Below are 24,069 nucleotides of genomic sequence, written 5' to 3' on the forward strand. Positions count from 1 at the left end.
GCAAATAAAGTACATTACACTGATTGATCAATGAACATAAACATATGTTCTTTTTATTTATTTTTTTGGTGCAAATATGTTCTTTTTACTCTAGGTATATGTTCATTACATTTTGATAGTATGTTATTTTTACTTTAGGTATATGTTCCTTACATTTTAATAGTATGTTCTTTTCACTATAACTTTATGTTCATTACTTTTATATATCATGTTCTTTCCTACAAAACGACTGTACGTTGCACCGTACAGGCGCCTGTAGGAACCAACTATTGTTTTGGCATATCTCACATTCCACTGCTTCAATCTTGACGCGAGCAGTGATTTTTTTATGTATTTGCATCTTTTCAAGTAGAGACCTTTACAATCTATGTTGATGTTTTGACCATAAAATTGATGACAAACCCTAAACCCACTACCCATATGAATCCAAATCACCTTCCCAATTATTATCATAACCCTACAAAAAAAAAAGATAAAAAAATCTCATCCATAAATGAGAATCAAAGTCCTAAAAAAAATTGGGAAAAGCCAAAAAAAATTGGGACAGACTTCCACAAATGGAGAGAACAAAACAAAAGCAAAGCAAGCAAAAACTTAATAAAATTAAAGAAAAAAGATTGGAAATAGTCTAATATTCGAAGAAATTAGACTATATCCGGCTTAAACGGCAAACAAAACAAAAACGCTAGATGAGAGAGAAGGGAGGAGAGAGAAGAGATTAAAGGAGGAGGCTTGGATTTCTTAAAGGTATATATCTGTTTGGAAGTTTTACATTAAACCACCCTATAAATTTTTTTTTCGCAAAATCACACCTTAATCCTATATTTTTTTGCAAGCTGTAGACACCCATTTGTGTCTCCCCAAAACCAAACCCAGTGATGAGTACCTTTCACGTCGAATCACGATCGAATGAAACGAAAGTGTGGAAAGGTCTAGTGGTGCGGAAAGTTTTTATTTCTTTTCTCTTCTCTCTGTTTTTGAAAACTTTATTTTAAGAAAACAGCCAATCCAGTTTGGTTGGTCCATGGTATGGGTCCAATAGTAGTGTAGTTGGATGGGGCTTGCAAAGACCTTTCCAACGATATATTATAAGCCCAATTCCGATGAATATTGAGGAAGTTATGGCCAATTTACTAAACTGGGCCCGGTTTGAGCTTTATGTACGGCCCAATGATCTCGGGGAGGGCCTAATATGATTTATCATTCCTAATGCAATTAGGAATGGTTTTAGCCTTCTAGATTCTTCTAGAAGGTTCTTTTCATTCCTAATTCAATTAGCATTGATAAGTTGACTTTGTTGACTTTTCAGAGTTTTAATTAAAATCAAATATCATTTTCGAAGGAATTATATTATTTTATCCTCCAGTACGGTAAACTTATCGGATTTTCGAAAACGCGTTAAAATCAAGACTGGCGTCCAACCCCAGGCCTTGGCGCCTGGAACCAGGCTTGGCGCCAGACTCTAGCCATTGGCGCCTGGCGCTAGCCACTGGTGCCTGGCGCCAGCTAGCCAGGGTTGGCGCCAACCTTGTTTTGCGTGCGTCAGACTCTATTTTGTTAAATTATCTTTTTTGGCTGATTTTCTCTATAAATATCGTATCAAAAACTCCGTTTTCATTCACCAATTCATCATCTACATTCACCTACAACCAATTCTCCTCATTCACAAGTTTTAATTAGCATTCTCTCTTTAATTCTTTGATTCTTTCTTACTTTGTTTTCATACAAAATTCCGCATTCACAAGATCTAGAAACACCTAGCCATATTCGAAGTTGCCTTCGCCCTAGACGTGAAAGGTTTAATTTCTGAGGGTTTGGTCCCAAATCTCTATTTCAATTATTTAATTTAATTGTTTGTTTATTATTTTCCTTGAAGTTACTAACGTGTGTATTTTGTTATTAGAAAGAGGTACGAAGCATCAAAGTAAGTACTTTAATTGATTAATTGATATTATGATGTAGAAATCATGTTTATATTGTTATTATGATATTCCTAGTATCATGTCTAGGGTAATTTTAATATTAAATATGATTGTTACGATGCTTCCTATATTCTTCCTAATATTTATGATTGTTAGTACCATGTTAGGGCTAAAGATTTGATTTTTATTGCTTAGTGACATGCTAGGGTTTGTTATTAATCTTGTTAGTATCATGCCTAGGATCTTGCTATTTTTATTATGCTTTAATATTAATATGAACATGATTATGATTATAATTGTTATAATTTATGATGATTATGAATATTATTATTATTATTATTATTATTATTATTATTTTGATAATGATTATTTTATTTATGATTATTATCGTTTTGATTATGATTATAATTTTATGATGATTATTATTATTATCATGATTATTATTATGTTGCTTAATGCTTATTATTTATTGCTTGATCACCTTTTATTGCATGTTTAAAGGGAATTGGTACTTGTAATCATGCTTAATAATATATTTAATAATCTTGTTTAGGGTTAATGTGATTATAATTCAAGTGATCGCCAATAATAGTTTATTTGTGCATTAATATTCAACCAACATAGATTAAACAGGTTTAGGGTTAACCTATTGATTGCATGTTAATCAGAAAGCGCACATGAATACGATCAGAATAAAGTAGAGGCCTATTATTAGGGCAGATTCAATCTCTTTTAGGTTGGATTTGTACCTTCATCCCCGAACCCTTATTTGGTTCATGACCTTATGGAGTTGACGATCTCTTGGATCGTTAAGGGGTGTAACCTTCATCCTATGAACGGTTTACAAGTTCCTTAAAAACTTGTTGGCGACTCTTTTGCTCTATCTTCTTCCCTTTTGGACGTCACCGTACTTTAGTGTATGATCACAGTGGGGTTCAAGCTAGTGAGATTTAAAGCTTGAAATTATTCCCTACACAAGCCCACACCTTTTCCCTGAAAATACTCTTTGACCTTGTTTTCAGGGATTGACCCGACTGCGTGCCCATCACGTGCCCCCCTAAAACCACTAATCCTCCCTCTCTCTTTCTCTCTCTTCTAATTTTACCCAATTTTTCCTCCAACACCAATTACCCTCTCTTTCTCTCTCCTTCTTCACTGTTCTTTCCCCCCTCAAATTAAAAGCTATTAAAAGCTATTTTTTCTTCTCCTCATTAACTATCTGCTGCTCTGTCATGGCTGCCACAAATTGAATGCTTCTAATTCGAGTTAAATTGCAGCCCTTAGGTGAATGTAAGTTCTCAATTTCTCTCTCATTCTATTTTTATTGCATGTTGCCTTTGTACTCTGTGTTAATTGGTTGTCTTTGCTTTCTGCCATGGGTAAAAAAAGGACCTCAGCTGCGTCGTCATCATCAAGAAAGCGTGGTGTGGCCCCTGAAATCCATGCTGCAAAGAAATAAAAAATAACCCCAATTAAAATCCTAATTTTCAAACAAAGCCCTAATTTCCGCAATTGAAAGCAAATACAAGCATTTAAATGTGAATTACCTGGCCTAATTGAAGTTCCTTGGAGAATTTGCTGGGAAATTTGGGCAACAATGTCCTCAATTTTGAGCAAGTTCGAAGAACAAGAACAAAGTTATGAGAGGAGAGAGAAACAATTAGAAACAGCGAGAAATTAGAGCGATATAAGGAGGGAAAAGGGAGGATTAGTGGTTTTAGGGGGGCACGTGGTCGATCGGGTCAACCCCTGAAAACAAGGTCAAAGAGTATTTTCCAGGAAATGGTGTGGGCTTGCAAAAAAAATTTAGATAGGTGTGTTTTTGCGAAAAAAAATTTATAAGGTGGTTTCTTGCAAAAAAAAGGGTTATAAAAGGTGGTTTAATGTAAAATTTCCTATCTGTTTTAACACATTGCTTTTAATATGTTATACATAGCCTAAAATTAATGAGCTACTTCCTCTGTTAAATTTTTATTCCAGCATTTACCATATGTTGGAGCTAGGTATTAATTACAACAATTTTTTTTCCTTTTGTAGCAACTTTTTCTCTAAAATGACCAAACTACCCTTATTATAAACTGATTAACAACATTGTTAACATATAACCAAAATTAGATAAAACCCTAATCTTCTATCATCGTCTAATCTTTCCCACCAATAAAATCAGATCTGATCTCCCTTCCTCTTTATCTTTCCCTTAGCCTTCATCAAACATAAACCCTAACTCCTTCTTCTTCTCAACTGCCTCATTCATTGTAACCTTCAACTATTTGCATTTTTTCCATGGTGTCCTTTATTTCACCCCCAATACTAGATCTACCACTACCCATTTTCTCATTCGTTTTCCACACCGTTCTCTCTCTCGTTCTCTCCTCTAACTTCCCTTTCCACTCTACTCAAAACTATACCCTTCATTCTTCTCATTTTTTTGCACTTTTCTTAACAAAAATGAGTTCCTCTAACAATAATGAAGCAAATCTCATCTACTATAGAATTTTCCTTCAGAAAAGAAAGAAGGTAGTGTTCCGTCTGGTTACAAATGCTACAAATGGGTTCATGGAACTAGACAAATGAAACCAATTCGTCGAGCTTCTTTAATGAGTTTGCGTCGTAAGCTTGGTGGTGATGCAAAGCTAGTTGAATACATCTCTTTCGATGAGGACACTGTAACAAATCTAGATGTAGTGAAGAAAACTTAGTGAGCAAAGGGTTAGGAGGTAGACTTGAAAGGAAAGGTTATTGGGAGCAAAGATGGATATGGGGTTGTTGCACAACCAAAAAAAAAAAAAAGGTACCCTGCCACCGTTGAGACCCCTAATGTTGTTGAGAAGCCTTATGTTGAGGCTGCTAAGTCCCTCAAAGCAAAGAAGTAGGCCAAGGGCCCCTTTTTTTTGGAACTAAGAGGGTTAGCTCTGGATACCTAATTGATGTGGATAAGTTCGATCAAGGGTACCTTTAATTTCTGATCGAGGGAGTTTTATCCAAAATGGTTATTTGACAACATACCTAGCTTAGTTTAGTATAAATCTTCTAAACCCTAATTTCTTTTTCATTTAATTTTCTTTAATTGTTAAATAACACTTCTGTTATGTTAAGATCATTGAGTCTCTTAAATGGCATCCTTGGTGTTGGTTTATGTGAGGTTTGTTGTGAAAAGTTGGTGATATATGGTTGTCAAATGTTGCATGATTGTTGGTTGTTAATTGTTGGTTGTTAATTGTCCCTAGATGTGAAATGTTGGTGATATATGTTTAGCCTGTGTTTGGGTCCAATTATTCCTAATTGGGTCCGGTCCATAAATGATTCAATCCAAGTCAAGGCCAAGGCCCAAGCCTCCAATCCTGCCAAGTCAAGCTCAAGTCAGCGGCCCAAGTCATCATGATCAGCCCATATGACTCCAAGCCCATCTTTTCTCCTTGCCATGCTAAGGTATAAAAGCCTTCAATTACATCATTTATCATTGATTCACATTCAAGCCTCAAGCAATTAATACTCTTGCATAGTTTTCTCTCTCTAAACACTGTTTGACTTCGGCATCGGAGGGGCCTTCCTCGGCACAACCCCCGAGGCCAGTTTACGTGTGTTTGCTGTGCAGAAAACCCTCGGCCCATCATCACTTGGACCGAGTCAGTCTTCAGCCACATCTTAGGACCTTCGGCAAGGTCCCATTGTTTTCACCCGAAACAGCATGTTCGATATGCTGGTATGAGATGGTGAATTATGTGTAGCCATCTTAGACTTGACATTAATTAATTAATTACATTCCCCTGAGCTAAGATTATCGAAGCAATTTAACAACGTGTTTTTGTTTTGGTGAACAAATGTTGTAATTTGAACCATTTATACCCTCCTTTGCATGTAAAATGTAAAAGGATGAAAAATTTTGTTTGAAAAAGATGAAAATATAAATTTGGTGAAAATTCGAGAGGGAAAAAGCACACCTTCCTAAAATCAAATATGCTCCAATTAAAAAAAAAAAAAAAAAAGGGCTCACAACATTTTCTTTCTTTTTAAAGTTGATCATATGCCCTAATCTCATACTCTGTCCTTATTAACCCTTAAAAGATTGACTTGGGAACCGTGTTATCCCCCTTTATTGCAAGAAACAATTGATGGAGGAAGTATATGTAGCCTAAGTTCACAATGTGTATTTTATAACTTGTGATATGTAGTTTTTAAACGAAGTGAATTAACATAATGTGTAATAAAAACCTATTATCATAGAAAAAATGACCTCATTTTTAAATGTGTAACAAAATCCTATTAACGTAGGAAAAATAACCTCATTTTTTGATATATTCAACAAACAAATTTAATATGGGTTTTCTAATTAATTGAACTAAGCATGATTATTTTTTTACTGATGTATATAACACAAAACATGACAATGTAGCATTCTCAATTTTTAAATTAAACCGTTAAATTACCCACAATTGACCTAAAACAACGAGAATTGAACATGTCATGTTTTAATCGAACTGATTATTTTTTGACCTATTTTCAGAGACCGAAAACTGATCGATATCATTTTATTCAATGTGAAATCGAACCAATTCGCATATTCGATTATTGTTATATTATACTCCGTACAAGCATATTATCTTGAATAGGGAACATGATTGTTTGAATCTGACCCCAAACTAAAAATGAACTGAATACGATTTAAGCCGTTGTTGATCGAACTGTTTCTAACCAAAAGCAGTGTGAACCTAGTAAAAAAAATGTTTAAATTAAACCATACGTCCATACAACATCATAACGCAACTTGTGCAAACCAAATTGTTTTCAACCACAAACCATTTAAACCGGACCGTTTACAACAGTCAAACCGTTTAAATCAAAATGTTTGAAAGTTGAAACATGTTAAATTTTTTTATATACAAAGTAAAAGATAAGATACATTGGATAATTAGGAACATCTTCTCACAAGATTGTTACTTATTTACAACTAAGATTGTTACTTATTTACTTATTTACCACGGAACAATCTCTTAAGGACGTAGGGACTAGGGAGTAATAACGCGGTTAAAAAAATGGTTTGGATATTATAACCCAGGTATGCCGCTTTAACAGATAAGACGACATACACGACTACACAATTCCCTTCACTTCCTGCTTCTTCCTTCACTCCCATTTCCCACCGTCTCCTACGCCGGCGACGGTCCCACTTTCACCGCCGAACTTCACTACTTTCTCAGTCACGTTGGTTAGTTATGCTCCTTTCTTCCTTCTTTCTTTGTATTGCTTAGCTTTTGATTGTTATGTTTTAATTGTTATTTTTCTTTGTAATGTTCCCTTCTCCCCTGTTTCTTTCCCCAGTTAGAATAATGCAGCAGAAAAAGAACTTGAAATTAATTGTACCCATGATTCTTGAATTGAGTAAAATTGGGAAAGTGTGATTTTTGGAAGGTGGAGTTTTGATTTTTTGAAAAATTGTTGGAAAATTGGATATAGGTTACTTATGCTGCTTAATAACTTACTCAATTGCATGATTTAATGGATTAAAATGTGTTTATGTCTTTAATTAGCAACCCCATTTTGCTAGTTTAATTCTCTTGTGTTCATGGTGATTGCTTGTGAATTAAATATGCTGATATAAGTCATATAACCCTGTGTTGTATGGTACACCCGAGTGTATAATGGAGACCTTGCTCCTTTACCCTTTAAATTGTTGTTCTTTTGCCTAAAAGTTTAGTTGTGGAGGAGGGCCTTTATGACTGATTGAAAATTTAACACAAAAAGGGGCAACACAAGATGGTGTATGCTGAATTAAGCATACCCTCCACAATTTGAACTAATGTTTTATACAATGTGTAAAGTCAAACTATATTTTGTGATAGGTTGAACATCGAACGGAACAAAGGACTGCTGTAATTAGAAGTGGAGGATGGAGGGAGGACCCTTGGTATTGAGTCAATGCAGTAGCATAAGTAGCTCAAAATTTCAGTCTTGTCTTAATCACCATCCTTCAATATCTTTGTGGCCTCACCGACAAACTTCTCTTTCTCTTTCTCGCTTTAGTTTTAGTTCTAGTTCTAGCTCTAGTTCAATTAGCAGCAGTGCAGGCAGTAACATTTGCCATCCTAAGAACCTGAAACCCTGGTTGAGAAGAGAAGTTAAAAGCCAGCACTTGGTGTCTGGGGCTGGGGCTGGTGCTGGACCGGTTACCCTAAAGGAAATTGATGCTTCATCATCATCTTTGGCAAGTGGTAAAAATGATGACACATATACATTGCCCAGAATGGATAAGAATGGAAGGTTTTGCAGTCCAAGAGCTGCTCGGGAGCTTGCCTTGTACAGTAATTTTAAGCTTTTCTTTCTTATTTTTTTGCAACAATCTACATCATTTTACTAGGTGTTTGGAATGAAATTGATTTGTTTTGAATATGAAAATGGGCAGGTTGATTGTATATGCTTCATGTTTAGATGGGCATAATCCAGTTCGTGTGTTTGAGAAGCGAATGAATGCCCCTAGAGGTAGCTATTGTTTGTTTCTTGAAAATTCTTGCTCTAATTTTCTAATCCCAACCTCTTCTCCTTTGGACGGTTGGAGGAAAGTTGTGTATTTTCATTAATTGTTATGTCACTGCAAATTAGAATCTGGATACGTCTTCAACAAAAGCTCTTTACTTCAATATGATCACACAAGGTTTGGAGGACCTCCTGTTATCACCTCCTCTGTTGAGGAAGCTGACAAACATCTCAGTGAACTTGAAGCAGAATCAGCTATTGGTAAATTTGTGACATTACTCTTATTTTGTATCTTCAGTATTGTTGAAAGCTCTCGGAAGATGCCATTATCTGTTTATGAAATTACTGACTATGTCAATAGTTCATCCTTTAGCAACATGGCATGTTGTCTAGTTGTTAAATTTTTAGATCATAATCTCTCATTTACCATATCATTGCAGTGTATAATTGTATATGCATAGTTAAAAGAAATTGTTAAGGAAATCACCTCTTCTGTGTTTACTTTTGTTTCCCTGTTTAGTAAGTAGCACATCTACATTGGAAATTGGCTAAAAATTCGAACACCTCATATGTAACGTTATGAGTTACACTGCTAATCCACCATACATGCCTTCTTGTGGTACTTTTCTAGTATTGCCAGCTACTAGCTTTGTAGATTGCAAGAGTAAAAATGGTAGGCAATTCTTTTCTTTTTGTTCTTTTTTACAAGGTGGCCCTAGTTTTCAGCTCCCTTATCCATTGTTCTTATTAAGATTCATGAACATTATTACTTCCAGGTCGTGTAGAAAACCATGCTGAGTCCTGTATCTATGTACTGATTTTAGCAGAAATACCTTTAAATAATTATGTTTCGTGCTTTCCATGGAAGACCTACAGTTTCTGCAATAAACCTGCTCTTAATTGCAGTAGAGGACTCCATCAGTCCATCCAACAAAATGATTATTAATTTAGAATTCATGCTATAGAAGTACCTCTAGAAAGGCTCTTTCCCAGGTTTTGAAGGGGAATACAATCTCTTTGAAATGAACTGTCTTAAGGAAGGGGTATTACAGGTAGTTTAGTTTGTTAATAGTGATCAAATGTAGTACTCCCTCCATCCCATAATATAGTTCCTGTTTTCCTATTTTGGAGATCCAAAATGTTGTTCTTGTTTCTATTTTTGGATAGCATGTAAAGTCCATTATGCCCTCACTTTTTTAACTTTATTCATTGTACTTCCTAATTTACCCTTGAATTTTGCACATGCTTTTTACTTTTTTCCACTTTCTCTCTCTAACTTTTGTCTATGATTGTACTTTTCACTTTTATTAATGTACTTCATCCACTTTCTCCTCCTATTTCTTAAATATTGTGAAAAAACACAAACAAAAACTATATTGTGGGACAGAGGGAGTACATAAGAAGGGTAAATAGGCAATGTACTAAGAGATGCCACCTGTGCACATGAGACAAAAGAACTCAGTCTAGAATCATCCTACGGAGGGAGGGAGAATGTAAGTATAAAAAGGGAAGAAAGATATTGAGAAAGTAGGCTGAATTTTGTATTAGGGAAACCTAGAAAGAGTTATGGATGGCCTCAAGCCATTGTTAGAGAGTGATAGCCTAAAGCTATTTTGAGAGTGATAGCCTAAAGCTATTAACCCTATCATTTTAGTAATTTGCTAGAAAAATCAGAAAGTCTTGCTGTTATATTGGTTTTGTTGTGTGACTGATCTGAATCCATTACACTCATGTACCATACTCTTGAAATAACACAAAGGATATATCCATGGGAGCTTAAATGAATACATCTAAAATGAGACTGCTATCTACTTTACTCTATTTTAAGAAGCAAAGACGCTTGAATGAACTGTTTTGGTTTAGTTAATTGCAATGTCTCATTACAATTTCATGCAATTTAGCTGATTTGTCTCTTAGTAGTTTAAATTGTTGAGTCAGTAGATCTTTGCCCAAAAGGCAAAAAACCAATCCAGCATTTTCTTCAGCAAAGTGCAGAGAGAACCCTTTTGTTTTGAGCTCATCGTGTCTAATCTCGTATAGTCAGTCAAAGCTTAAAGCTGTGCCTATGAAAGGCTTCTTGATTTTGTACCACGTAGCAAACTCATTATGGGCGTCATACCTTGTAGTAGTTTGTAGCACAAAAAGTAGTGAAGACAATATTCTTACGGAGTAGTTGATTCTTATTAGAGTGAATCTGTTTAATGGCTGCTAAATTGTAGTATTTTACTTATTCCAGCTCTTCTGGATATGTCTTAGACCAGAGACTTGCAGTTTAATACTAGTATATTGATCCCATCTGCTATTAAGTGTGATTTAGTATTGGAAATAGGGATGTCAGATGCCTGCAAATTGCTAATATTTACCCTATGATGATTTTATACTCTTTTCAGTTAAGTACAGGACCCTCTCTTCAGCTTATGAAGATTTTCCATCAATTTTCAAATTTAACTTTAAGCCTTCAAGCTCATAGCATATGGCCCATGCCAAGATCAATTTGTTTTGAATGTCAGACACTGAAACTATTAGGCACCGTGAATGATAACTGTGGACCCTAGACTTCTTATAATCTTTCAAAATGGACTTTTTGTGGTGTTTACAGTTCGAGGTTTGACCAATTTGTACCCTAGACTGCTTGGAAGCTGAGGATATTTCAATCTAGTTCTAAGTGGGAGATGTGCATTTTTTTTATGCATCATTGTGCTGTCCTGGTTCCTTGTGAACACAGATTTTTTTTTTTATTCCATGTGGGGTTGGAGAGATATGCTGAACTTTACATAGTGCTGATTTTGGGATCATCATCACCCTTTAAGGCCTTTAACATGAGCTTCTATTTCGATGGAAATGGAGCAATACAAATCCGATAACATTTGTTATACAAAGTATGGGTGATTATACATTTCAAGGTTTAACTTGATTTGCTTCACATGTTTCTAAAATCTGATTAGTTCATACATCTGTAAATTTGTGGTCGTTCATGTTTGAGCTTGTAGATTGCTGTATTTCCAGTTCTCTTTGTGTCCTAATACGCATCATCTTTCTCATTATTTTGTTACAGTGGTTCTCTTAGATATTTGAGTTGTATCTGATCATAACTTTTTATTACAGAAGCAGAAGTTCTATCAGCTCCTCTGAAGTTGGTATATAGCAAATTGCTTTTGAGGCAAGAATTCTATTTCTCTATATTGTCACTTCGATATTGTACTCACTGTATGCCAATACAATTTAAGTGTCTTTTATCCACTGTAGATTCACGAAGAAACTATTAGGTGCAGTGGTGGATAATTGGGATAATCATGTCCTCGTGATTGATAAAGTAGCACCGTCAAATTGGAAGGTCTGTTTTACACATTATTTATTTCGTATGATTCTTAGAGTTGGGGCTGTGAAAAAATTTCTATAACTACAGTTGTGTTTTTATTACTCGTTCTTAATTTTTTTTTGGATTCGTAACTCATTAACTACTCGTTATTGAGTATACATATGGACCATTATGTATTACATTTCACACCATTACTATGACTAATATTGCAAAGACATGATTGTTTTTGTGAACTTGTAGACAATGTTAATGTTTATTTATTATTAGAAACTCTGTGTAGTTTTTTCTTCAACCTCATTCTGTCATTTTGAATGCTCAATCACTAGAACGAGCCAGCTGGAAGAATTTTGGAGTTCTCAATTCTTCATTTAGCAATGTCCGAAATATCTGCAGTTGGAACACGACATCAAATTGTTATCAATGAGGTATTATATTCTTTATTGATGAGAACGTGCCAATTTCAAATAGACAATACTGATCATAAATTTCTTCCTGCACTTGAAGGCTGTGGATCTTGCAAAACGGTTTTGTGATGGTTCAGCGCCTCGCATAATAAATGGCTGTTTGAGAACCTTTGTCCAAGAACAATCATGAAGAAATGCAATGCATGAGGAAGATGCATATAGTAATCATGAGAAGAGGGCATAAATCCTCCCACTGTCTGATGGAAGATAGAAACTGCTCGTGGAAGGAATTTGTATAGCTGATTGTTGCGGGTTTTCTCCATATAGCATTTTGTGCTCTTCAAGGCTTTATTTATTGTTGTTCTTTCCTTTGCAGAATGTAACTAAACTTCCCGCAATGTCTTAAGGAAAAAAAAAAAAAAAAAAAAAAAAAAAAAAAGAAAGTTATATAGTAGTGCTGTAGTAATGTAGATCAGAGTCTAGAGAGTTTTCAACCAGCCCAATCTATGGGTTTATGAAAAGGGAGATGACAGTTCGATGTTGTTCATAAACACTTTAATGTATTGGGTAAATGAGATTAATATGTTTCCTTTTTCACCGAAATGAGATAGTTTGGCACCATTAGTCTGTTGAGTCGATGTGTATAGGGCATGCATTAGCGTAGTTTGCAGCAAAAATGGGTAATGAGGTTTGGGCTTGGCTTGGCTTGGCAGTCTATGACGATGACGGGGACGTTGTTGGGGCAGCTTGTAGTATGATGATAGCTTGGTAGGTGATCATGAAGTGAATGAAGCTGAGCCACTGATGGTTTGCCTATGGATTGTTATTGTAAATTATACAAGGCGTCAGAGGATAAGCAGATAGCATAAGCTGGTTGCTGGTAAAACTTCTGGAAGTCCAGAAATTGATGCTCCGTACTTTTATCTTTTTCATTATCACAAAGATAAACTTGTATTTTCACTAGGGGTGTACACCGGTCCAAAACCGGACCGGACCTGGACCGGACCTGTTTGGACCGGGGACCTGAATTGGGTAAATTTGAGGACCGGGGACCGGACCTGATTTAACAGGTCCGGTTCCGGGTCAGACCTGAAACATCAGGTCCGGTCCGGGTTTGGACCTGAATGGACCTGTTTTGTGGTTTTTTCGTTTTTTTTTTATAAATAACCTGTTGGACCTGCATATGGACTTGTTTTGTGATTTTTAGACCTGTTGCATAATTTAATAATTACATACAAACCAAAATTATCAATCACAAAACTACATAACGTCTCTAAAGTTCCAATTTCCAAACACCAAAAATACAAATGAGTCCACCGAAAATACAAATGAGTCCACGAAAACTCATAACATTACATAAAGTCTCTTAAGATTCACCCGGAAATGATCCAAACTTGCCAAGAAGTGAGGAAATGGATCCACCCGGAACCAATTCCAATAAGATATTTAAAGCCTCCTCCTCTCTTGCAGTCCCCAAATATCTCTAGCATGGAAATTAAGCTCAGAATCCAGCAATATCGGATCGTATTTTGGTACATGAAAAGATAAAATACTTGCAACTATATTTGTGTGTGATAGATTCCTAAGCAGCTTCACTTCCTCTTCCAGCTCCCTTATGTGAGCCTACTCTCATTTCGAAACAAAAATAAATCAAACAATCAACTTATAGGAGCAGAATGTAGATAATCTTGTATCTTTAAAGCAGGTAACAATAAGAATCAAACTAATAAATCAAAATTAATGATCCAAAAACACGGCAAATTCACACAATTAACCATCCAAGACAGGAAAAATTGTGAATTGCATGCTCAAACAAGTCTCAATTGAATAATTCCATTTCAAATTCAACTAAAATTAATAGATCAAGACAAACCAATCCCTAATTTCAAATTCATCACAAAACCCTGAATTGATTCCCTAACCTGAGTTTTCTCTCTAGAAGCACCACCAAAAGCAATCGAAACCTGCAAATTAAAACCCAATTCACAAAATCAAACTTCCACAATTACCCCCAACACAAATTCAAGTTCATAAATTCAAAAACAATAAACCCTAATCATCAAACCTGCTTAACAGCCAAAATTAAACATATATAAATAAAATTAAACATAAGAGCTTACCCACATAAATAAAATTAAACATATATAACTTCGAATACGTATATAAATTCGAATATATATTCTGAACATAAATAAAATTCGGCCAAAATGAACAAAAATTCGACCCACATAAATTAAATTAAACATATATAAATTTAAGCATACTTCCAAAAATTAAACATATATAAATTCGAATTATGTATATCTTATTCGAATTAAACATATATAAATTCGAATTATGTATATCTTATACGAATTAAACATATATAATTCGAATTATGTATATAAATAAAATTAAACATATATAAATTCGAATTATGTATATAAATTAAACAAGAACACTGAACATGAACACCAATACACCATAATTCGGAATTTCAAACAAGAACAAAAGAATAAAGAATAATTAAATATGCAAAAAAAACTTACCGGAGATTTGCGGTGGCTGATGTAGCAAGCCTTGGGTGGGCGTCGCCTAAGAGTGAGGAAGCAAGGGAGATGTCGCAGTGCAGAGGCAGAGGCGAGGAGAGAGTGAGAATGAGGGAGGAGGCGCAACGTAGAGGCAGAGCAGGGTGAGCAACGAGTTAGGGTTAGAAAATAAAATAAAAATTGAAGTAGAGCACTGAGCAGCGTTTCTGATTTTTTGAGTTTTTGTGTTTGTTTTTTTTTTTTTTTTTAAAAAAAAAAAACCGGGTTTCAGGTCCAGACCTGAAACCCCCGGTTTTAGACCGGGTTCGGACCGGAACCGGGAACCTTGATTTTCAAGGACCGGGACCGGACCTGAATCAACAGGTTCGGGTCAGGTCCGGTCCGGATCAGGTCGGTTCAGGTCCGGTTTCAGGTCCGGTCCAGTTTTTGTACACCCCTAATTTTCACCCCCGCCTTAGATGAGTTAGATCCCTGTTAATGTTTATTTTATGAGTATATTTGCTAAGCATCACCCTCATTCCACAGATTGATAACAGACTGGTAAAATATTTTATTTGAATGCTGCTCCTCTATTTTTAACATCCCTTTTAACATTTTGTTCATTTATTCTAGACTAGACTATATAGCTAAATCTAAAATTGATACATTATTGTTACTCTCTTAATAGAAATGTTGTTAGACATTACAATTTCTTACAAAACTTTTTCTATATTTCAATATAATTTTTGCACAAAAAATCATTGGTTCTTTGACGATTTCAAAGAGAAACTTCCTCTCAGAAGGAGAAAGAGTTAACATGATTACAAAATAAACAAACATAAGCAAGGAAATCACCAAAGAAACATAAATAAGGGTTTTTCACCGGTAGGCTGTAGTAACCGATAAAAGTTCCTCCAAAATTCAGCAATACAAGCTTGGGTTTAAGAGAGGAGAGCGGTTATCAACTTATCATAAAGTTTCAATTTTAAAGAGGCTTTTTTAAATCTGATACATATTTATCTAATAAGGTCCATTAAAAGTCCTAAACATACCAAAACATCAAATAAATTTAGAAAAGATTAGTTTAAGGTCCACCAAAACATGAAATAAGCTCGAAAAAGTTTAGTTCAAATAAGTTCAGCATTGCTTTCCGATAGGCTTATTGGTACATTCTCGGGTTACACCCAATCGAAAACTAAGCATATGAAAAACAACTTCGTTTTCACTTATCTAAGCTCAAGTAAGAAAGCAACCATAACTTAGCCACCCACAACAATGGAGGTTTTTCCCCGCTTTTCCAACCGCCTTCTTTCTCTCTCCTCCATAAACCCTAACCCCAAATCTCTCATCACCCCATTTTTCCATCTCCAATTTTGCCAATTACCCACTTCAAATCCCTTACCCATTTGCCCAAACCCGATTAAAACAACCCATTTTTTCAGTACAAAACCCCTCAATTCTTCTTTATCTTCTTCACCTTCTACATTAAAAACTCGGGCAGGTTGGTTACTGGGTCTTGGGGAAAAAAACAAGCAGAAGTTGCCCGACTTGGTTAAAGCGGGTGACCCGGTTCTTCATGAACCGGCCCGAGAAGTTGACCCGAATGAAATCGGGTCTGAGAAGATTCAGAAGATAATTGATGATATGATTAAGGTTATGAGGATTGCTCCTGGTGTTGGACTTGCTGCTCCCCAAATTGGTGTCCCTTTAAAGGTTGATTCTTGACTTCTTGTTGGTTTAATTTATTTTCCCAATTACCTCCATTTCATATTATTTGCAATGATTAAACATTTTTTCACTCTAATGAAATCGTTGCAAATAATTGTTTCATATTATTTGATAATTGTGTAATACATGAGTTGCAGTGCTTGTAACGGTGTTTTATATTATTTGCAATGATTAGACATTTATTCACTCTAATGAAATCGTTGCAAATAATATGAAATAGGGTTGTATTTGCCTTTGATTTTATGTTTTATTTGGTGTATTGAGAGCCGCAAAGGATATAATGTAGACGTAGACACCTAGTTTGACTAATCACAAGTGTTGAGTACCATCCCTAGACTTTAGTCAATTAAGTTTTGTTTGATAATTGTGTGTTAATTTAGTTTTTTTTTTTTTTTAAACAGTGTTTCCACTTCCACTGGTAGACTTGTTATAAGTTAGATTGTGTACATTTGGACCTCAGGAAAGCCTTGTTTAGTAGTATTAGTACTATGTATTATTGTTTCACTAGTTTTTCTTGTAAGTGGTAAAGTTGCGTACATTTGGACCTCATGGAACTTTGTCTTATATTTTATTTTTATTACTGTACCAAATTAGAATAATGTGTTAGGAATATGTACAATTGTTAATTTGTTACACTTTGTTGAATGTTTGAGATTTTTGATGATTACCCGTGGAATTTTGAAATTATACAGTTCTGACCATTTTTTAACTTCAAAATTTTGTTTTACTAAGGTACAGTGCTTGTGATATGGAATGGTTGTTTGGCAAATAACAATAAGCTATTTTTCTTTTGTAATAGCTCGACCCAACTAGTCAATAACTAGGTGTAAGCCAAATATGAACTTAGTTTTTCATCTTTGTGTAGATTATTGTTTTGGAAGATACAAAAGAGTTCATCAGTTATGCGCCAAAAGAGGAGATTAAAGCACAAGATAGACGCCCATTTGATCTTCTGGTATGATAGACGACGAGAACATTCTAAACAGATGAAATGGAATTTCCTTTTGGTTTATGTTCCTTCTAATTTCTAGGAAGTGCAATGTTCTCTCTATATATTGACAAACTCTTAGATTTGAGGCAGGTTATTGTGAATCCGGTGTTGAAAAAGAAGAGCAACAGAACGGCACTTTTCTTTGAAGGCTGCCTGAGGTACGAGACATTACCTTCATTAATATTTTCAGCCTGAGTATCTGTCATGATAAAATAGGATCGTTTCCACCAAATGGTCTCTTGCAACTCACGTGTTACACTATATGTGCTATTTGGCCTATTACTGCTATATTTAGCGGCATAGTAACTGTTTTTGTTGTGATGGTATCCATTTTGTGTATACACAGTACTAAGGTGATATTCTTTGTTATATGAGGGTATTAGGAAGAAGATCTAGCATACCCCTTTTATTTCAGCATACACTCTGTGATATTACTACCTTTGTAATTCCCCTTTAAAAATATTGAGGGAAAATAAGGAAAGAATGGAGGGCTCAAATATCTTTCTTATTTCTGAAGTTTAAATACAATCCAGGATAGTGCTGAAGTGTAAGGCCATTTGTTCAAATACATTCCAGGCAAAGTGAGACCTGACTTTCCTGCCTCGAGCATAGGCCATTTGTCAAATGAAATTACCTGTGACATAACATGTATGTTTTAGCTGTAGCATAGGTTGGAATGGTGTTGGCATGCTGCTTTGAATTATGATATAACACTTATGTATTCAAATTTGACATCGTTCTTCCTGTAACGGTGTGCCAAAACTCATGATACTTATATTTCTGAATCTAAAAGTTTTGATAATTTACAGTGTCGACGGGTATAGAGCAGTGGTGGAGCGATATCTTGATGTCGAAGTCAAGGGACTGGATCAATATGGGCAGCCTATAAAAGTGGACGCTTCAGGATGGCAGGCACGTATTCTTCAGCATGAGTGTGACCATTTGGAGGGTGCTCTATATGTTGACAAGATGATGCCAAGGACATTCAGAACTGTTGAAAACTTAGATTTACCTCTTGCAGTTGGCTGTCCGAAGCTTGGAGCACGGAAGATTTCATCTTGATAGACTAGCCGATGGAGGATCTTGTCACCCATTACATTGGTATAATTAGCTCAAGAATTTTCAAGGGAAACCATCATTCATTTTGATTAATTTCATATTGATCACATGTTATATTTTAGTGGGAAAGATCTCTGTAGGTTGCTCTACTTTTTATAAGCTATTTATTCCAAAGGTACTTGGATATTTCATTTCTCTCCCTCTTAGTGGGGTTACATCAGTTTGAATGTTAATTCTGGTTGGTGTTGAAATTTTTGAATACTTAGGTTAATTGGTTGGATTATATTTGACCTTTCTTTCATCGCTTTAAATTAACTTCAAATGAATTATGATATGATAATAATATTCTAAGCAAAATTATTGTTTACAGGCTTAAAATTTCCTTTCTGAATACAATTATTGATTTGTAATTCACTTCTATTGCGTGCTTAGTCAATGTCAAAACATTCCTAGTAGAAGAAATTAAATGGAAAATTGCAGGGAATTTGATTTTGGACTTACATTAGGAGACAATTACTTGCAAATTGCAGCCATATATAGCCTTCAAAAATGCATCTCAATGTTCTGTTTCATGCAGTACATATATTCAGAGTAGACTGCTACTATGTTCAGGTTACATATATTTTACACAAGATAAGTACAAACCAATCCACAAACTTTTAAAAGCGACGATGATAAGCAGTCTACGATGATAAGTAGAGCTCATGATTCATGACATTGCAAAAGTAGCCACCCCGTGTCATATCATCAAATCTCATTATTTGACAGAAGATGATTTTCCATGTTCAACTTGAATAATGAAGGGCGTTGAAAGTTGGTTTTTGCTTGATCATGCTTTTGCTGGTTGGAAAGCAAGGGGAAGGATACACAAACCCAGAACTCGAACCTTGGGCTTGCCAGCAAAATGCTGTTGTGATTCCTGTGTAACTTATGAGCTGGATGTCCTTCAAATATAACCCTTGGCAAGGACTGCTATCACTGCAAGCAAATCTTATCGCTTCCTCTGACGCTGAAGTCCCTTTGATGCCCACAAATGATATTTTACCAACATGTACTGCTGATGTCTGCAGGTAAATGAAATAATACTCCAATTATTCAGATCAAGCCAGGGGGAAACTATCACTGTTTTGTGTTAACCATACATATAAGTTTGAGAGTTTTGGACATGAAGGAAAAACAAGAGAAGATTGTTTTATGCAATTTCCATGCTTATGCTTGTTAACATCTGAGAGGACTAGGGAGGAAAGCCAGTGAAGAAAAGGATAGGACAATCAAGAAGCAGGCTGACCCTCATAATCTCATACTGTTAAATGTTTCCCAATAAACTAAATATGTTCAGTATATTTCAGGCATTCTAGCTAAAACATATACGTAGGAAATGATATAATATGCTATATGCACTACACGGAAATGAAAACATATGAAGAAGAGCATGTGTTAGAATAGAGTACAACTTGATACAAACTTGCACCTGAAAAATACACCATGTAATATGTTGAAGGAACAAAATTTGCAAATTTACAAGCAGTATGTAATACCTGATTTTTACATGGCTTTGGAGAATCACAATAATATTGATCAATTATAATCGGATTAGCGACATTTTCCATCCTCACGTTTCGGAAAGTAACCCTTGTCACATACCCAGCACCTCCCTGTCACAAATGACATCTTTCATTAGTGGGAGGATCTTAACTGGGTTGTTTTTGTTAAATACGGAGTACATAGATTATTTGGTTACCTGCTCCATGGCAGTAATTTTTGATTTTTTTTTAATTGTACATTATTGTTGTTGTCGTGAGTGAAGAAGCAAACTATCACATAAACCATTACCTGCCAGGTTTTAATTCTTACACCATTCTGAGTATTCGATAGGTATGCCCCATCAACCATAACATCATCCACCTCTGCCCATTCATGCTGTTTTCCTAAGCTTCCAATACTATTGGAAATTTCAAATGAGCCAAGATTTCGGGGTGGACAAGAGACCGATCAAAATAAATGTAACACAAATTAGTATTGTCAATACCTTATGCCATGGCCTGGGCCACAAAAAAGACCTGTGATTACAACTTTTGAGGAATTGCTCACAATAGAGATACAATCATCACCTGCAAAAGTATGTAAACCATTCAGAAAAAAACTTGAGACACATAGAAATGGAGTTTGGTGAATGAGAAAACAACACAAAATATGTAAGCCACAGTTAATGTTTTGCAATGCTCTTCTTATCTCAAAGGACAGCTTATTTGCATAAATTATTCATCTAAAGTTCCTATTTATACGACAAAAAACTATAAATTAATTATTAAATGCAACAAGCCATCCCTTGACTCGCCACATTTATGGATCAAACCAGCAAATGATGCAGGCAAACCAAATACAAAATCCAGCATTCCAGCATGTCACCAATTGGTTACCCCATCATAATAATTCGAAAAAACTAAGAATCCATGCATTCGCTGACTGCAGCTAGCCCAAGTATTCATGTAGGCATACCAATATGGAGCTATCACTTCATCACAGCAAATTTAAAAAACGGTAAGAACACCAGTAGAAAATTAACTAACCCGTTATAATATTACTATCAATGACTTTCACATCAGAAGAGGCACTAATGTGGATTCCATCAGTATTGGGGCTTTCAGCAGGTGCTGTTAGTGTGACGTTGGAAACCACAACGCTACGACAATTGGTAAAGGTCAGATGCGTTTGTTGACTGTCAACAATACTGATATTTCGAATTTTTAATTTCTTGCACCTGTGAAAAATAACAGCCTGCAGCATGATTGTTCAGCCAATCTAAAGATTGCAAAAACTACATCAATCTCTAAGAAGTACAAAGTAACCTATAAGAGCCACAAGTGTGATTCAAGGACTGTCAAAAAGAACATAAACTTATGGCTTGAGCAAGTAGCAGAGCTTACAGTGGGAGCATGATGGCAAGGCTGCGAAAATCAACAGGCAAAAAGATATAAAGAAGATTAGATGAATCTTTAAACAACATTTCAAAAGACCGAAAAGAAGATCATGGACATAAGAACAGCATACCATTGTCTTATTGGTCTTGCAGGATCTAGCCCACCATATCTCACCCATACCATTTATAGTCCCTCCACCCTCTAGAGTTAGTTTCTTTATACCATGAAAATAAAGCCATTTTCGAGGGTTCAAACCAAGCCATACTTCAGGATCTTTAGGAGCAATAATTGCTCCAAGTATCTGTTAAAAGACAAGTGAAAAATGTCAAAAAAAAAAAAAAAAAAAAAAAAAAGAGAGGCTTTGTTTCCCACTATTATAATGGTAATCTATCCTTGAGTTGGAAAAAAGATGGAAGTCCATTAAGACAGAAAAGAAAACAGCATCACAACATACCCTTAGAGTCACCTCAGCTCGACACTTAGCAAAATTCATTGGCTGCACCAAATAAGTAAATCCCTCTGGAATTATTACTGTTGATCGCTGAGATGAATAACATGCCACTTTCCATGCTTTTCTGAAGGCCTGCAACGAGGTAAGGCATTTGATGTAACTGAAAATCAATTTAGCAGACCAAGTATTTACTGGCAAAGAAAAGTTTCAGTTGCTTAATCTTATTTCCACCACTGAAAATCTGATTGTCGAAGGAGATGGAAAGAATACCAAAACAAGAATCTCAATTCACAAAAAATGCTGACAAGTAGCTAGTGACACATAACTTCAGTTGCTCTATCTTTTTCTTATTTTGGTACGACATCATTAGGTAACAATAACAATCAACAAGTTAGAATGAAATCTTTGCATAGAATACCAAAAGTGTGTGTCATAGTGAGTTGGTATTATATCACCCCCAAATATGCTATTTTCTTCATCGATTTTCTTACTACTCTCTCCAACAAGCCGTTAATAAACCTTTTATCATATATTAAGGCTCCCAATCTGGGCCATTATCCCATTCAATCCTAGTAAACAAAAATTCACCCTCTGCCCACGGCACCATTGATTATTGGATTACTTGTTTCCAACCTAAAGATGATATCATATAGCACATAAAGTACTACAGTAGACACTTCATAGTTGACAAAAAAACAAAGGGAAATCCTCCCATATCCAAGCCTTAGAATCCTTCTTAGATCAAGCTATTCTAAACACAGTAGACTTTCATTCCTCGAATACGAGCATATGAGTAACTTAGCTACAGTCACATTCCATATTGCAATATGACATTCAGACATTCAATTTGAAGAACAATCCTAAGGTTTGTTCTGATTGACTGAACTGAGCTGAACTGAACTGAACTTATTTGAGTTGAGCTGAGCTAAGCTCAACCGAATATTTTATAAGAGAAGGAAATTAAGATAAAAACTGAACTGAACTTATTGGAGCTGAACTGAACTGAAAATAAGTCGAAGAGAACAGATCCTTAGTTCCTAACGACCTAACATGACTTATTCTGGAATCCCCCAAAATGCACACAGACATACTGTTTTAATTTTCCAAAATTACCTAAAATTTATCAGTATCACTTCATTAAGTAAGCTTGATGCTAACAATATCATCATCATCACACATTCACACCCCACCAAAAAAAATAAAATAAAAAAAGCAGCAACACCAATAACAATGGATACATTGGTGATTAAATCAAATAAATAAAGCAAAGAAATTGTAAAATTCATAAATTTCACATTTTTATTAAAAAGGAGGTAAATGGGTATGAATAATTATACCTCAGTATCATCATGAAGTCCATCACCAACAGCACCATATGCAGTAACATGAAGAACAAACCCTTCTTTTCTGGGTGTCCTGTTTCTTGTAAACCCAGATTGTGGGAGCTCAATTAAAGAATCAATTTCCACTGAACTTGTAAAATGACTCAAATCCAACAACACAATTATAATAACAAACGATGTACAAGTATTTCTAAAATTATTGGGAAATTTCATTTGCCAAATTGGGAATTAATTAAATAAATTGTAGCAGGAAATTATACTTAACAATTAACGAAGCTAATTAATGTTATACGTCACTTTTATTTTTTTGGGTTTGTTTCCGAATTCGTGTTTTTTTGTGGGGTTGCTTTTTTATTTTATTTTTTAAAAAAAAGAAGGAAGAAGATTGGAAGATTTAAGTGACCTTCACAGAAAGAAGCCGACAACAAATCAAATGACGTGGAAACTTTTTTTTTTTTTTTTTCTAAAAACAAATCAAATGTTTTTTTTTTTAAAAAAAAAAATCAAATGATTTAAGATTACTTTGTTACTTGTTTCAATAAAAAAAAATTACTTTATTACTCTTTCCTAAAAAAAAATAAAATAAATTTATTATTCGTATATTTTAGATTTAGAGTGAGCGCGAATCTTTGCGGATTTAATTTTCTGTAATCAAATTTTATGAATGATAAAGAGATTGGAAAAATATTTAATTTTAGGAGATTGGTAAGTTTAAAACTGTTAATTCCAATCTAAAACAATGTTTAAAAGTTAGTTATCAAACAAGTTTTATATGGAGTATAATTCTAATATGGCTCAAACTTGATTTTTGAACTACTATAAATATAAGACTAGCTGTACATCTTGTACTAATTTTTTTGGTATTAAATTTTTTTGGTATTAATTTATTTTCTTGCTTGGTAGAATAGTTTGTTGATCTATGTTTTATATGATGGAGGCGAATAAAAAGAATT

The 24,069-nt window shown here is 34.9% G+C and overlaps 3 protein-coding genes across 3 annotated transcripts; 2 read left to right on the plus strand and 1 right to left on the minus strand.

Annotated features, from left to right (window-relative positions):
• The first annotated feature begins 6,978 nt into the window (after window positions 1-6,978).
• LOC110703262 lies at window positions 6,979-12,713 on the plus strand. The gene is made up of 8 exons (XM_021881041.1): window positions 6,979-7,128; window positions 7,763-8,216; window positions 8,323-8,399; window positions 8,520-8,654; window positions 11,499-11,553; window positions 11,640-11,727; window positions 12,039-12,137; window positions 12,217-12,713. Exons 2-8 carry the CDS (start codon window positions 7,810-7,812, stop codon window positions 12,304-12,306), a joined length of 951 nt encoding a protein of 316 aa, XP_021736733.1. The 5' UTR covers window positions 6,979-7,128; window positions 7,763-7,809; the 3' UTR covers window positions 12,307-12,713.
• Window positions 12,714-15,742: 3,029 nt separating this feature from the next.
• Window positions 15,743-18,758, plus strand: LOC110703263 (peptide deformylase 1A, chloroplastic/mitochondrial-like). Its single transcript, XM_021881043.1, has 4 exons — window positions 15,743-16,336; window positions 17,217-17,306; window positions 17,433-17,500; window positions 18,152-18,758. The coding sequence occupies exons 1-4, from the start codon at window positions 15,899-15,901 to the stop codon at window positions 18,402-18,404; spliced, it is 849 nt and encodes a 282-aa protein (XP_021736735.1). The 5' UTR covers window positions 15,743-15,898; the 3' UTR covers window positions 18,405-18,758.
• A 160-nt stretch (window positions 18,759-18,918) lies between these two features.
• On the minus strand, window positions 18,919-23,582 carry LOC110703264 (probable polygalacturonase At1g80170). The gene is made up of 9 exons (XM_021881044.1): window positions 23,111-23,582; window positions 21,777-21,905; window positions 21,453-21,623; window positions 21,329-21,349; window positions 20,972-21,179; window positions 20,431-20,512; window positions 20,235-20,343; window positions 19,940-20,056; window positions 18,919-19,465 (listed from the first exon to the last, which is right to left on the minus strand). The coding sequence occupies exons 1-9, from the start codon at window positions 23,327-23,329 to the stop codon at window positions 19,187-19,189; spliced, it is 1,335 nt and encodes a 444-aa protein (XP_021736736.1). The 5' UTR covers window positions 23,330-23,582; the 3' UTR covers window positions 18,919-19,186.
• Between the last annotated feature and the right edge of the window lie 487 nt (window positions 23,583-24,069).

This window comes from Chenopodium quinoa, unplaced genomic scaffold (genome assembly GCF_001683475.1).
Source record: "Chenopodium quinoa cultivar QQ74 unplaced genomic scaffold, ASM168347v1, whole genome shotgun sequence".
Classification (NCBI taxonomy): Eukaryota; Viridiplantae; Streptophyta; class Magnoliopsida; order Caryophyllales; family Amaranthaceae; genus Chenopodium; species Chenopodium quinoa.

What these genes read in the sequence shown, in the direction of transcription:
- LOC110703263 (XM_021881043.1), top strand. Translation starts at nt 15,899, where the DNA reads ATGGAGGTTTTTCCCCGCTTTTCCAACCGCCTTCTTTCTCTCTCCTCC. An exon ending in AAATTGGTGTCCCTTTAAAG is followed by an intron (nt 16,337 to 17,216) that starts GTTGATTCTTGA and finishes ATCTTTGTGTAG; the next exon opens with ATTATTGTTTTGGAAGATAC. An exon ending in GACGCCCATTTGATCTTCTG is followed by an intron (nt 17,307 to 17,432) that starts GTATGATAGACG and finishes GATTTGAGGCAG; the next exon opens with GTTATTGTGAATCCGGTGTT.
- LOC110703264 (XM_021881044.1), bottom strand. Translation starts at nt 23,329, where the DNA reads ATGAAATTTCCCAATAATTTTAGAAATACTTGTACATCGTTTGTTATT. An exon ending in GACTTCATGATGATACTGAG is followed by an intron (nt 21,906 to 23,110) that starts GTATAATTATTC and finishes ACCTCGTTGCAG; the next exon opens with GCCTTCAGAAAAGCATGGAA. An exon ending in CAAAGCCATGTAAAAATCAG is followed by an intron (nt 19,466 to 19,939) that starts GTATTACATACT and finishes ATTTACCTGCAG; the next exon opens with ACATCAGCAGTACATGTTGG.
- LOC110703262 (XM_021881041.1), top strand. Translation starts at nt 7,810, where the DNA reads ATGGAGGGAGGACCCTTGGTATTGAGTCAATGCAGTAGCATAAGTAGC. An exon ending in TATAGCAAATTGCTTTTGAG is followed by an intron (nt 11,554 to 11,639) that starts GCAAGAATTCTA and finishes TATCCACTGTAG; the next exon opens with ATTCACGAAGAAACTATTAG. An exon ending in ATCAAATTGTTATCAATGAG is followed by an intron (nt 12,138 to 12,216) that starts GTATTATATTCT and finishes CTGCACTTGAAG; the next exon opens with GCTGTGGATCTTGCAAAACG.